The sequence below is a fragment of the Mastigoproctus giganteus genome, chromosome 9, assembly GCF_048544385.1.
Source record: "Mastigoproctus giganteus isolate SK-2022 chromosome 9, ASM4854438v1, whole genome shotgun sequence".
NCBI classification, from domain to species: Eukaryota; Metazoa; Arthropoda; class Arachnida; order Uropygi; family Thelyphonidae; genus Mastigoproctus; species Mastigoproctus giganteus.
Genome location: NC_143583.1, coordinates 69091361 through 69106790, shown reverse-complemented (window position 1 = coordinate 69106790; position 15430 = coordinate 69091361). Strand labels below are relative to the sequence as shown.

At 38.3% G+C, this 15430-nt stretch overlaps 1 protein-coding gene across 1 annotated transcript in view; it reads left to right on the top strand.

The window, feature by feature from the left end:
- Nucleotides 1–15430, top strand: part of LOC150080426 (anoctamin-5-like) — a 251979-nt gene that overhangs the window by 62730 nt on the left and 173819 nt on the right. The window contains exons 8-9 of the mRNA XM_090381897.1: nt 6866–6984; nt 12918–12973. Coding sequence (XP_090238023.1) covers nt 6866–6984; nt 12918–12973 — 175 coding nt within the window. The remainder of the gene's footprint in view (nt 1–6865; nt 6985–12917; nt 12974–15430) is intronic.

The following is a 15430-nucleotide window of genomic DNA, read 5'->3' as shown; positions in this document are numbered from 1 at the left end:
AAACAACAACGAACCCAACAAGGACCCCTGTGGGACACCACTAATAACATTAGTCCACGAAGAGCAGTGCCTGTTGATTGCCACTCTGTCTTCTCCCACTCAACCCTCCCTTTATCCATAGCAGCAACTTGCTCTTAATGCCATATTGCTCCAACTTGTACAGTAGTCTTCCATGTGCAACAGTATCAAAAGCTTTCCTAAAATCCAAGTATGTGATATCAAAATTATTTTTTTCATCCAGTTCCTTTGTGACCACATCGTAGTATCCAGTCAAATTGATCAGACAAGTCCCTTAACAAACCCATGATGTGTCTGAACTGTAACTGCAGTCTTATGTAGATCCTGCAATGCTTCTTTAACCAGCGACTCCATTATTTTCTCCAGAACAGAAGTTAAACTAACAGGTCTGTAATTGCTTGTATCATCTTTCCCGCTTTGTGAATTGGGGTTACATTTGCACATCTCCAGTCCATGGGGACATCCCCTGAGTCCAGGGATGTGCTCATAATCATGACTAAGGGCCTGCTTACCTCCTTTGCTGCCTCTTTTAATATAACTGGATAGATCCCATCCACCCCAAGTGCCTTTCTTATGTTTGACTTCAACAATTTGTCCTCCACTTTGCTCTCAGTTATTACAAAATCCTTTAGCTCATGGTTACAGTTTGATAAACGTCTGGCATTCTCCTCCCTTAACTCCTCATGTGTGAATGTAGATTCAAAATACTCATTCAGCTTGTCAGTTGCTTTAGCAGAGTCATCAACAATCGAATCATCAATATCAATTGGACCAATCTTATTCATCCCCTTCCTTCCTGAGTTTACATAAGTAAAGAAGTCTTTACTGTTTTTGTTTGCATCCTTTGTCAAAGATTTCTTATAATCTGCCTTTGCTTGCCATTTATAACAGATAATTTAAGCCTATTTATATATATAAATTTCTTTATTGCTTATTTCATTACTAGATACACACATTAAAAGCAAGATCCTGATACAGAATCGTCCAGAGCAGCATTTCTATATGGTGCCCTCTGGGGATCCATATAGATGCTTCATGAATAATGTCCAAAATTTATTAGTATTCAAAAGCTGAAAAAATTTAGAACAAAAAAAGAATATTTCTAAGTGTGGCAGTCTGTAAGAACATTTTCAACTTAAAAAAAAAATCCCACAAAATTTTTTTCAAGCGGGGGGGGGGGGGTGTTTCTTATATCACTAAAGTTTGAGAACTGCTGTCTAGAGGGGTTTACATTTAGATATAAAAACATATCAAATGTCAGGCAACACTAAACATGATTCAGAGTCAAACAAAATTATTCTAAAAGGCTGATAACACGCCTATACCACCAATATCAATATGCATTTGATTAATGTTAGAGAGCTTAGCATTCAGGAATAAATAGTCAATATTTCCATAGTAACACAAAGAAGAACATAGGGTAGGCATTACTTTGAATTAACTCTAGGAGTTAATTCAAAAGTTCCCAGGAATTATAAGCATTACTACTCATTTTTCTTTACTATCCACTCACATGAATAGGCTGAATCTGGTACCTCCCATGAGTCCAAGGATGCTCTCATAATTATGGCTAAGGGTTTGCTTACTACTTTTTCTGCTGCCTTTAATACAACTGGGCTGACCGGGCTAGCCAGGTAGGTAAAGTGCCTGCCTGGCAACCCAAAGGTTGCGGGTTCGAATCCTGCCTCGGGCTTGGATCAAAGTACTGCAAACACCTTGGGAGGTGCATTATGGCCACAGAAGCCGATGCGCCAACAACTACCAAAAAAAAAAAATTAATAAATAAAATAAAATACAACTGGACAGATCCCACCACCCCGGGTGCTTTTTTAATGTTTAACTTCAACAATTTCTCCTCCACTTTACTCTCAGTTATTACAAAATCATTAAGCACCCTGTTACACTTTGATAAACTTCTGGCATTCTCCTCCCTTAATAACTCCCTGTGTGAATATAGATGTAAAATACTCATTCAGATTGTCAACTCTCTGAGCAGGATCAGCAAAAGTTGAACCATCGATATCAAGTGGACCAATGTGATTCATCCCCTTCCTTCTAGAATTTATATAACTAAAGAAGTTCTTGCTGTTTTTCTTATTATCCTTTGCTAAAGATTTCTTGTAATCTGTCTTCACCTGCCTAACTTTCTTTGTGACTTGATTACAGATTAGCTTATATCTATCATAGGCTTCTGTGTCACCTGATAATTTATATGCATCCCATGCATTGTTCTTCTCTGCCGCGAGTGTCATTAGTTCATTTGACACCCATTTAGGTCTAAACCTTGAACAGTATTTCTTAATCAATACGAAAAAAAACATAAACAGTATAAACAGTAGGTTTCATAAAAGCCATAAATTGTATCATTACTCGCTCCATTTTTAAACATATACATCCAATGATTGATAAATAATATGTTAAAATTCAAATGTTATTAAATACAAATTTGTGAGAAAACTATGCATGAACAATATTTTGTTTTTGATTAATTTTTTCGATATGAAGAAGTGACGTTGTAGAGTGGATATCATCTTTTAAGGGCACAAAAGGTGATATAGTTGTACACGTTGGCACTAATGATATTAAGAGTAGGAGACCGGCGGAATTACTTAGCAAGTACAGGTCACTGTTGAAAAAAAGCCGTGAATTAGGGTTGAATTTGAAAGTGTCTGCAATTCTGCCCAGACACGATAGGAGGGAGTATATGATGAGAGCCTTGTCGATCAATTCGGCCCTGGAGGGATTGTGCAAGGCTCAAGGGGTAGAATTTTTTTCATCCTGGACTGTACTTGTTAACAGGAGAGACTGCTTCTACAGGATTTGGGATACACTTAAATAGAAAGGGTGCAAGAATGTTTGCTGATGCTATCGAGGCAGTGTTAGGTGGGTCGGAAAACTGCTAGATTTGGGGGATACAAGGACTAATAGATTAACGGTAGCCACTGGCAGAGGTGAAAGTGATTCTTGCACTGCATCTATTGGAATGAGCCGCAGCCTGGAAAATAAGATGCAGGATATTTCAGAGACTGCTGGGAATCATTGGGGTACAAGTAAACACATGGGTTGTGTTAGAGTAGCTAAGAAAAAGAACAGGTGCATGTATACTTGCGTGTACACCAATGCTAGGAGTTTAGTAAATAAATTTGATGAATTTGAGGTATTGCTCAAAACATCAAAGCAGATATTGTGGGGATTCCAGAGACGTTGTGTCACACAGATATAAGGAATGCAAAACTGGAATTTGGGGAGTACAATGTCTACAGAAGGGATAGACAGGATAGGAAGGGAGGAGGGTTATACTATTAGTTAAGAAATACATAAAATATAAGGAAGTGAAGCCAGTCGACATTGCTGGACAGTGCAGTGTCGAGTCAATTTGGTGTGACATAAGGATTGGGAGATCAAAATTGAGAGTAGGAGTGTGCTATAGGCCTAATGACTCTGATGAGTATAATAAGAAACTGTACAGTGAAATAGAGTGGGCCAGTAAATCAGAGGCGCCTCCCTAGCCAGGTGGGAAGGAGCAGCAGTGTGTAGCACACGCTTCTTGATTAGACCGGGGTTCGAGCCCGTCACCACCAAATACGGAAAATGCGGAAAGGTCAGGGAATGACCACCGCATATCCCGCAGAAATATGGCCTTTGTTGCTAATGCTCCTAAAAACCAAATAACAAACAAAAAATGGGGGATTTTAATTTCCCAGATATTGACTGGAATTTGGGGGCTGGTCACTCACACTAGCAAGGATTTTGTGGGTTTATTGGATGATTGTTTTCTACATCAGCATGTTTGGGAGGCAACTAGGGGAGTAATACTCTTGATTTAATTATCAGTAGTGATTCTTCATGCATTAAGAATCTGCAGGTAAATGAACCACTAGGTGGCAGTGATCACAGTGTGCTGAAGTGCGATTTACGATTTACTCAAAGAGGTAACTACCATTAGGGGTAAAGGGAAGGGTTATTGCTTTCGTAAAGGCGACTATGATGGACTGAGACAGTTTTTAAATTCTATACAGTGGGACCAACTGATGATGTTACCAACAGCAAATTCAAAATGAGAAGCATTCAAAAAACTTATCTTGGAAGCTACTAGGCTTTAAATACCAACTAAGAAATATTGTTCAAGGTTTAGGCCTAAGTGGATGTCAGATGAACTAATGAGACATATGGCAGAGAAGAAAAATGCATGGGATACATACAAATTAACATGTGACACAGAAGCCTATGATAGATACAAGTTGATCTGTAACCAAGTTACAAAGGAGGTTAGGCAGGCGAAGGCAGATTACGAGAAATCTTTGACAAGGGATACAAAGAAAAACAGCAAAGAGTTCTTTACTTATGTAAACTCTAGAAGGAAGGGGATGAATCAGATTGGTCCACTTGATATCGATGGGTCAACTGTTGATGATCCTGCTCAGGTAGCTAACAAACGAAATGAATATTTTGCATCGACATTCACACATGAGGAGTTATTCAGCGAGGGGAATGCCAGAGGTGTATTCAACTCTGGCAGTAAGCTAGATAATCTTGTAATAACTGAGAGTAAAGTGGAGAAGAAATTGTTGAAGATAAACACAAGAAAGGCACCTGGGGTTGATGGGATCTATCCAGTTATATTAAAGGAGGCAGCAAAGGAAGTAAGCAAACCCTTAGCCATAATTATGAGAGCTTCCTTGGACTCGGGGGAAGTACCCATGGACTGAAGATGTGCAAATGTGACCCCAATTCACAAAGGAGGATCAAAGGGCGACACAAGTAATTATAGACCTATTAGTTTAACTTCTGTTCCCGGAAAATTAATGGAGGCACTGGTTAAAGAAGCACTGCAGGATCATCTAGACAAGACTTCAATTATAGCTCAGACACAGCATGGTTTTGTTAAGGGGAAGTCTTGCCTGACCAATTTGATTGGATAACTATGATGCAGTCACAAAAGAACTGTATGCAGGGAATAACTTTGATATTATATACTTGGATCTTAGAAAGGCTTTTGATACTGTTGCACATGGAAGACTGCTGCACAAATTGGAGCAGTGTGGCATTGGAGGCAAATTGCTGCTATTGATAAAGGGGTGGTTGAGGGGGAGAAGACAGAGTGGTAATCAATGGACACTGCTCATCGTGGACTAATGTTATTAGTGGAGTCTCTCAGGGTTCAGATTTGGGTCCATTATTGTTTTCTGTATTTATAAATGATATTGAAGATGATATATCAAGCTTATTGTCCAAGTTTGCAGACGATACGAAGGTTGGCAGGGTTGTCAAGGACACTACTGACACTATGCTACTGCAACAGGATCTGTAAAGGTTGAGCAGATGGGCTGAGAGGTGGCAAATGAAGTTTAACATTGACAAATGTTGCTGTTTCCCATATGTAGTACATATGGGAAACAGCAACCCCAGAGCAACGTATAAACTCTGTGGTACTACACTGACAGTGGTAGAGAATGAAAGGGACCTGGGGGTGGTTGTGCAGGCAGATATGAAGTTTTCTGAGCAGTGCAGACGGGCTGCAAGAGTAGTTCATGGTGTATTGTCGATGATATATAGGAATTTTTCTAGCAGGAATAAGGAGGTGATTATTCCCTTGTATAAGGCAATGGTCAGGCCACACCTACAGTATTGTATACATGTCTACAGGCCTCATTTCAAGAAGGATGTAGAGATGCTGGAATGAGTACAGAGAAGGACAACAAGATTGGTGAATGGAACAGAGGGGTGCTCTTACGAAGAAAGGCTTAAGTTTTGCAAATTATAGTGTCTGGAGACTAGGCACCAGCGAGGTGATCTGATAGAGGTGTATAAAGCCGTGAATGGTTTGAGCACGCTCAATGCTGATGGGATTCTTCCTCTTGCTCAGAATAATCACCTGAGAGGGCATAAATTCAAATTGAGGAAAGATAGATGTAGGAATGACGTGAGGAAATTTGCCTTTAGCCAGCGGGTGGTTGGTTGGTGGAACAGACTTCCATCCCTTGTCGTGGAAGTTGATAGCCTAAATAAGTTTAAGGCTCAGCTGGACAGGTATTTCGAACGGACAGAGGGGTGAAGTGGTAGTGGTTATTTTTTATTTATTTATTTATTTTTTTTTTTTGGCTGATGCTGCATAAGCTTGCTTTCTTGCATCAAATGCCTCTGCTAATGCTAAAAGTGGGTGGGGGATTGATCTGAATCATTTGATCTTGTATTGGACTGGATTGTTTAAAAAATGAATAATGGTCAGTTGCCTAGCTTTCTTTTTTTTTTTCTTTCTTTCTTATAAAATAAATTTGTAGCTGCTCAATTAATTCATCTAATTTTCTGCTGAATATTTTGATTTCTTTTGATGTCTGGCTCCAGCTTAGAAACTATTTTTTCCTAAATGTTAAAACTTCCAGTTTTATTTCAATATTTAATGCTTTCTGTTTTTTTTTAAATACATATTTTTTTGCACTCATTTGTTTACAGTATGGGTTGTAAGAATATATATGTATATAAGAACTGTATATAAAATTTTATACACAAAATATATAACAAGTCAAGATATGCAACAAATGCTCATGGACAACCATAAACTGAAATTATACCAGTGAAAAAGAGTATTAACATGGTGGCATATGTGTTTTGTGCATGTCACTTCAAATTTTCATACACACGATGGCTAGTCAAATATGTGCATAACAAGGTGTCAAATAGATGCGGTTAGATTGTCCATTATATAAAATTAGCTGAAAATATATGGGCATATCCTTAAAAAAATGAAGAAAGAATAAATATTATTACATTCACCATCCAAATAGCACAAAGTAAAGATAGTGATTTATATTTCATTTGGATACTTACATAAGATTTCATTGTTTAGGTTTGATATTCCTCGAAGAAAAGAAGAATTCTTCACTCCAGCACAGCGCTCCAGAATTGTAGACTTTATTTTGAAACGTAAAAGTTTTACCAATGATCCAACTGATGTGTTTGGCTTTGGTGAGTATTTAAAACTTATTTTTCGTAGTATTTTAATTCCCAAATATTCTAATATTAATAATGATTACAATAATATTCTTTAGATAGATACAAATAATGTAGTTTTATTTGTATCTGATATTTGTTTGCAAGTTCCTACCTTCCGTTACCTACCTTCTCACCGGTCACGGGCCAATAAATGGAAAGCTAACCTCACTCGGCATCATCAGTGATCCCACGTGTGCCTGTGGTGGCCTGGAATCTTGGGGCCACCTCATGCTTGTTTGTTGTTGTTGTTGTTGTTGTTGTTGTTTGTTATTTGGTTTTTAGGAGCATTAGCATCTAAGGCCATATTGCTCCGGGGGTTTTTGCGGTGGTCATTCCCTGACCTTTCCACATCCTCCGTATTTGGTGGGCACAGATTTTCGAACCCCGGTCTAATCAAGAAGTGTGTGCTGCGCACTGCTGCTCCTGCCCACCTGGCTACGGAGGCACCGCCACCTCATGCACGACTGCACATTGTAGGACGACCTACGCAAGACTCATTGCCACAAATAGCATACTTACCAAAAGGGCAAGAATCCCACCTTTTAGATAGCAAGGAGGAATACAAAGCTTTGTCATGCTTTGCAACTGAACTCTTTGCAAGAATGAGATCATTTCCACATAACAACAACAGACATCTGCAAGGTGCCCAAGTCAATCACTAAACATCATGCACGAAGGGATGAGGAAATATCAAGAGCCAAGGATTACCTAAACTAAAACCCAGTATCCTGGAACTCCAACTAGAGCAGAGCTAGGTCCCCTACTGGATGGAGCCACACTACATGAATGACAACACTAGATGTGATCTCAAACTGGATATTGATGCACTGATATAGAGACAATATGCAAATTGGATAACTAACCTGAGTTGACTGTGCCATTGACGATCTGTACTAGTATCCTCACCTGGTATACTTTAAATCACCACCCCAAGGCAGGGAGAGGGGGAGATTGGCTTCTGTCTCCCCCGCCTCCCCTCTTTCCTCTGGTAGGGCCCGTCCCCACTGACATTCTGGGGTCGTCTTCCCTATTGTCCCCATATTTTTATCTCTTCAGTCTTTTCCCCCACTCTGACTTACCAAACCTACTGCATATGTCCCTAACCTAACTTAACTAGCATCCAAATTTCTTAACTTCACACTTTAACTTATTTTAATTCAGCGGCTTTACTTAACCCCAATGCTAAATTTTATTTATTTATTTTTTTTTTTGTTCTTATTTTATAGGCCCTAGCCACTGAAATCTTTGGAAACTAGGTGGCAGGGCCTGCCAGAGTAAAAATTATGATCGACCCCTCTATTGCCTGATCTGCATCCTTGAGACAAAGTGTGGGCAACAGGGGGGAGGTCCCACTAGGGGGTCCAACAGCTAAAAGGTCAGAGGAACAACATAACAGGACATTACACGACATAACCACTTACACTTTTTGAAAAACTTCTGGCCTTCACAGAGTACACAACGTGGAGATGGGGGAAATGCTTGGTGCTGTTAGACATCAAATACTTTACACTTTAAGAACTGACTGGATATGAGTAAATTTCCAAGCAGAAGAAAAAACACCTCTGGAATAAGAAAGTGAAAAATGGCGACACTATACAGGTATAAGTTCAGGAGCACAGGTTTTGAGAACAAGTGGAGAAAAAAATACCATCAGGACTTTGACCTTTTTTAATCATCAAGATTGATCAAAATCCTTCTGACATCCTTTTGATGGAAGATCACAGGAGGCATTAAATGGAGTGTTACTGATAACGGTGGGAGGTGGTTTACCAACATCCCATTTTCCTTCCAACATGAGTTAGAAAAAAAATAGGATGCTAGCAGGTCAGCTTTATCTATAGCTGAAGTAACAATAGAACCAACTGGTTTTGGCTGAAGTGGAAACAGAGATGGGCTAATAGTTTTGGCAAGAGACCAGAATGTGTGGCTACCATTTAGACAAGAAGCAAGTTTTCTACCCGTAGCTTGTTCGAAATCTAGTTTGGACTGATTAATAACTGCTTTACAATTATTGCAAGCTTTGGTGTAGGCAGAAAATGAACCTGGAGATTTGGATACAAGCCAATTGTGATATGCCACATCCTTCTCTCGAACAGCCTTAGCACATTTATTTGTTGTTGTTATTTGGTTTTTATGAGCATTAGCAACTAAGGCCATATTGCTCCGGGGATATGCGGTGGTCATTCCTTGACCTTTCTGCGTCCTCTGTATTTGGTGGCTCAGGGGTTCGAAAACCAGTCTATTCAAGAAGCATGTGCTTTGCACTGCTGCTCCTGCCCACCTGGCTACAGAGGCGCCACATTTATTGGAAAACGAAGATTTAGATAAAGGATGAGATTTTAAGGTGGAGTGTGGAATTAAGGATTTCATCCCTACAAGAATAATTTCACTGACGTGATCTGAGCAAATGTTCAAATCAGAAGATTTGAAACAGTAATCCGACCAAGGAAAGGGAGAAAAGAAATCTCACAGATCATCCCATTTTGCATTCTTGTAATGCCAGACTACACAAAGTTGAGAATGGCCACAAGAGACAGGCTCCATTGGAGAAGTGATCATCACCACCAAGTTGTGATCTGAGGTGTGCCTAGAGGACCACTTACCTCGACTGTGTACTTAGAAGAGCTGTTTGTGAGAAAAAAATCAAGCGCATTGGCTACATGGTTAGAATTCTCTGGTATTGTGATAGGTAAATGAACAATGTTTGCAAGGTCATTGGTAATTGTAAAAGCTTGAGCATCTTGACCACTGGGTCCCTGTGACTAGAAAACGGAAGCCAGCTGGAGTTGAGAACATTGATATTGCCAAGAAAACTTACCTCGCTATTAGGAATGTTTGACCGAAGAAAGTCAAGTTTAAAAGAGAGGAAGGCAGAGTTCCAAGTGATTAGTGGAGTTGGGAGAAGGATAGAGGCAACAGATGAATTTGACAAAATGTGGTAGAGAGATTTGAAGTCAGAGAACATTGAAAACAGGAAATTCCAAATTACTAATTCTCTGACAGAGAATATCAGAATGGACATATGCACAAGTATCACCTTTGAAGCGAAAGGAACGATACAGTGAATAATTCAGACAACTGAGATGAGCAGGGTTGAATCAACTGTTAATTGGGATTCTGTCAGAAAAAGTACATGGGATTTAGCAGACTGTAAGTGAAGTGGAGTCATATACTTATCTGGGACATGTCATTAGCTGTAATAATGATAAATTGCTTGAAGTCAAAAGAAGAATAAATTTTGAATGGATAGCATTCAGGAAATATAGTCACATACTGAGGAGCAATATCCCAATTTGTCTGAAATGTAAAATAATGAACCAATGTATACTCCCACCATGACTTATGGAAATGAAACTTGGGCACTCACCAAAAGAATAGAAGAGAAACTGAGAACTTCACAGCGAAGAATGGAACGAATTTATTGGGAATCAGACTGTTAGATGAGAAGAGAAACACATGGATTAGGCAACAAACTCAAGTAAAGGACATTCTTATCAAAACTAAAGAACTAAAATGGTCTTGGGCAGGACACATAGCTCAAAGACGTGATGACAGATGGACTAAGAAAATAACAGAATGGTACCCATGAGGAGCTAAGAGAATATGTGGAAGACAACAATGGAGATGAACAGATGAAATTCATGAGTTTGTGGGTAGTAAATGATGGCCATTGCACAAAACAGAGTTCCCGGAGAGGTCTTCATCCTGCAGTGGATTGAAAATGGCTGATGAAGAAGTGAAGTGGACATCATTAAGATTCGAACTGAGACCAACCATACATATATTTGGGTTTTTTTTTTGGCTGATGCTTTATAAGCTTGCTTTCTTGTATCATGTGCCTTTACTAATGCTAACAAGGAAGTGTTTGGAAGGTTTAGATCTTTTCATAGATAAGTTTGTTCTATTAGTTTGACAATTCTCAATGTATTCAGAAGTAAGAAAAGGTGGCAAGGACATGTGTGAAGTAATGAAATTTTTGGATAAGATGAACACGTGGTAAGAATGTACCCAGCTCCTTCACATAATGTAGCCTCGACAATGCCCTCCTCATGCACACTACTTAGACTCCCTCTGGTTACTATCTGGTTGAGTAGAGGCAGTGAGATTATACACTAGCTGATTCGGAAGCCTCCTTAGAGAGTTACCAATAGATTCAGTCTGGTGGACTCTATAGTGGCCGGTCTGTGAACACTGTTTTAGAGCTGTACTTTCAAAATGTAAGGAAGATTGGAGCTTGCCATTATGTCCATCATAACCTCAAAGACATCAATCATACTACATGATGGGAAAGGTGTGGGGGGGTTTGCCAGAGCTTTTCTCCAGAGACTAAACATGGTTTCCACCATTTCAAGCCTCCGATAAGCAAAGTGGTGGTATTGCACCCATTGATGAGAGTCATCTACCATCTAGTGTTGCCTGGTAGCACAAAAGTGGGGCTTTCCTCTGTATGATGTGGGCACCACACCTTGACCCCCCCCCCCTGCTTATTGGTTCACATCTGGGTGGTCACCTCCAGTGTGGTAGGTGCCATATTTCAGGTCCCACCATCATGAAGGTGCACTACTTTGAATAAGCAATTGCTTCCCCAGCAGAGAAGACTAATATGTCATATTCTTGGTGGATACCACCATCCAAATGGCACTGTTTGACGTTTGTTAGCCTCTCATCAGTGGGCAGGTAGATACCTCAGTGATACAATGAGTCACAATCCAGTTATGAAGTTTAACTTCACAATATGAGAGATACCAGATGGTGTGCAATAGTACAGTACTAAAAGGGTTTAGGCCTGAAAGCCTCAGACTTGGAAATTTACTAGATGAACAAGTTAGTTGAAAGCATCATTTTAGTTTGTGACACGTAAATAGTCTTCTCTACTAGGGAAGTAGTGTAATAACAAGAAACTTGTGAAGGCATTGACAATATGGGATGTAACAAAAACAATGGGATGTCATTTCACCTACTTTGGTGATTTACTATGAACTGAAATGATGCTTTGCACTGACTTGTTCATCTAGTAAATTTCCTGTTGTCTGAGGCTATCAGCCCTAAACCCTTTTTAGTACATAATGTTTATTATATAGTGATGCTAGACATGAATCAGAAGTGTGGGTGGGAGGTATTGATTACAATGTCTTCCGGATATGTCTCTAGGTGGCATGCAGTGCCTTTCCAACATGCCACATGCTGCAGGAAATGGCTGACACTCCTGCCGTAGGCACAGTTCTGACTTAAACATTCTGGTATAGTTTACGCTGACACATCCTTTGAAGTTATTTAAGCTCATTTCTCCAGAATTAGCTTCTGTTTGTTTGAAACATTGCTACCTCAGCCAAGGGCTTATTCAGGGGTGGGCAGAGAGGACAATATGCCCCCCCTCAACAAAAAATTCACAATTAAAGAAAATGAACGCAGGTGTTCTAAAAAAAAACCCAAAAATGTGGTCTCCATGCCCACCTTACGATGATACCTGGGTACGCTACTGACCTCAGCACATCTTATTAATATCAGTTTTTTGGCCACTCTTGATGTGTGCAAACATTACTTGGACCCGTATACAGATACATGTTTATACAGATAAACATATATCTCTATTAACTCATCTTCCCACCAACTAGCAGTTTTCTTGAAGTAGTGTTATACTTCTCTTAAGAGAAGATTTGCGTATTTGTAGTGTAACGATGAAGCAGCAATAGCCTCATAATGCAAGAAACGAGCTACCCTATAAGAGATTTTCCATAGCATTATTTTCATTTTCTATTGTCTTGTCTATTTTATTTTTAAAAAAATAAGTATATGCAAATTAATGAATATATATTAATATATATTAACTTTAAATGTTGACTCTCTTGTCATTTAAATGGTTTTGAAAGATGTACCCCTAATGATTGTAAAACTGTTCTCTGCAGGTATTAAGAAATTGTTAGCTGATGAAGTATACACAGCTGCTTATCCTTTGCATGAGGTAAGATGAATCACTTTAATTATTTAACTATATTAATATGTAATATCAGAAATTTACAAGTTTATAAATAAAATAAAATGGAAGTAATGTATATTTATAACCTATTATAAATATACATTAGTACTATTATAAATATACTTATAGTTCTATTCAAAAAGTTAGGAACACCAGTAAAAATGCAAAAACAGTTTAAATTGCTTGGTGTAGTAATGAAATGTTAGGAAACAATTAGCTTTAATGCTTGTTATATCTATAAAAATATGTAGATATTATTTTTTGAAATGCTTAATAAAAATTAAATGAATTATGTTACAGTTATGACTCTTAATATCAATGATAGCTTATTTCTTTAAATGTACTGCTCATCAGTCATAGTAGAATACTCATTTTTAAAGTCCTAATAAAGGATAAAGGAATTCATTAGTTATCACCTCTGCCAATCATTTTTTTTTTTTCTCTCCAAGGCTAGTCATGGCCCTATGGTTTAGTACAGTCGATTCCGGTTATTTGGGACACATCAGGACTAGTGCATTTTCGCCTGATTAAGCAGCTGCCTCAGTTATCCGAAGTTTTGCGTAAATAGTTAAAAATACAATGGACCCCCCCTTGCTTTACTATTGGTTCACTGTACAATAAAATCACGTTACGATGGACTCACCATAGTAAAATACCATTCACTATACGATGTGTAGTAAGCACCGGTCATTGTGATCACGTTTGTGAATTGAATTTTAATTCTATTAAACAGCAATTCTAATTAGTGAAAATAGGAGTAATATTATTCACAGGCTATAAAAGTAAAGGTATATTAAGCACAAATTTACCCTTTATTATCTTACCAATTAAAAAATTAAATGATACGTGAAAATCAGAAGAATCAGAATAATTAATACGTACTGTAATATGTACGTACTAACTAGTTGACATTTGTGGGTGGGGGTTAAAATTTAAAACAGTAAAAAGATAAGCAATCAATAACAAAGAACAGGGTACACGCAAATTGCAAGTAACACAATATATGCAAGTGAGAACGGAGTAACAAGTTATGAAACTTTAAAAATAGGAATGAAGAGAAGATTCTGAAAATTAATTTTTTTATATGATTGAAGATTTCATGGAAGTGTAAATACATTTTACCATAATAACCTGCAGAATTCCAGCTGTCGGTATTATCACAAATTCAATAAGATTGAGTTTACTATCCGTTTATGATAGATTGCACTAACAGAAAAGCCCAATAAACAGGTGACTGCTAATTGTTTTATGGTTGTGACCTCCAGAAATCCGACCGAACCACGTGGTATGGTTGGAGACAATCATAGGGTAATCTCCAGTGCCGCAGTCTCCTGCCCTGATTAAATGGCATGTTGTCCCAATTAAGCAAAGTAAACCCTGGCTATTCTCGATTGGGTTCTGATTTTTTAAGATTTGTCCCAGATAAATGGCTACCCCGATTAACTGGTGGCCCAAATAACTGGAATCCACTGTACATGCAACAAATAAGTTGGCTGTGGGTTTGGCATTATGTTGGCATGAAAATACACAGCACATTGTGAACTATGGCACTAAAAATTGGGCCACGCCTAATTCAGTATTATGTAGTCACAATGAATATGTAAACTTTTCTAGCTGCAGCTGTCTTAAGAATAAATGGAAATTTCTTTTTTTTTTAATTCCTTGATCATATTATCACTTTAAAATGTCTCTCCCCCTTCATTTTTAAATTATCTTTGGTACAAACATATTTTTGATGACACACATAGAGTAAATGTAATTACTGTATTTTTTGGACCATAAAACTTTTTTTTTTTTTTTTTTTGCCTAAAATTCCTGTGTATGTCGTACGATCTGAAAGTATACTAGGTATATGCAGCAATTTGTTTTAAGATCAGACTGTAACCCCGGGGGCTCACATCTGGTGAGTATGGGCTTGGCACACCCAGGGTCCTGAGCTGGATATTATCATTCTTCTCTTTCTTGGTGATTCCCTTCTACTTTTGACTCTCTCTCTCTCTCTCTCTCTCTCTCTCTCTCTCTCTCTCTCTCTCTCTCTCTCTCTCTCTCTCTCTCTCTCAGGGTTACTCGGGAACTTTTTTTTTTTTTTTCCTGGTGCAGCATAAGCCTCAGGCTTCCTTGCATCATATGGATAATAATAATAATAATATATTGCTGTTCTTAGCATATCCGAGAGAGAGGCTTATGCATATATATCACTCACTAGAACTCATCATTTATTCCCAAGTAAAATATTAGAAAACCCTACTTTCTTCTAGAAACCTCAAGTTTTTCAATAAATGTGGAAATGCCCTTGATGGCACTTCAGATGATACACTCCTTTTCTACCAGGAAGCAGTCCCCTTGTTTACTGCTTCTTGGTAGAAAAGTGGCCAGAAATAAGTAAACAACACAAAAATGCATACTTCAAAAACATAGCACTATACTCATTTCTTGCCATTT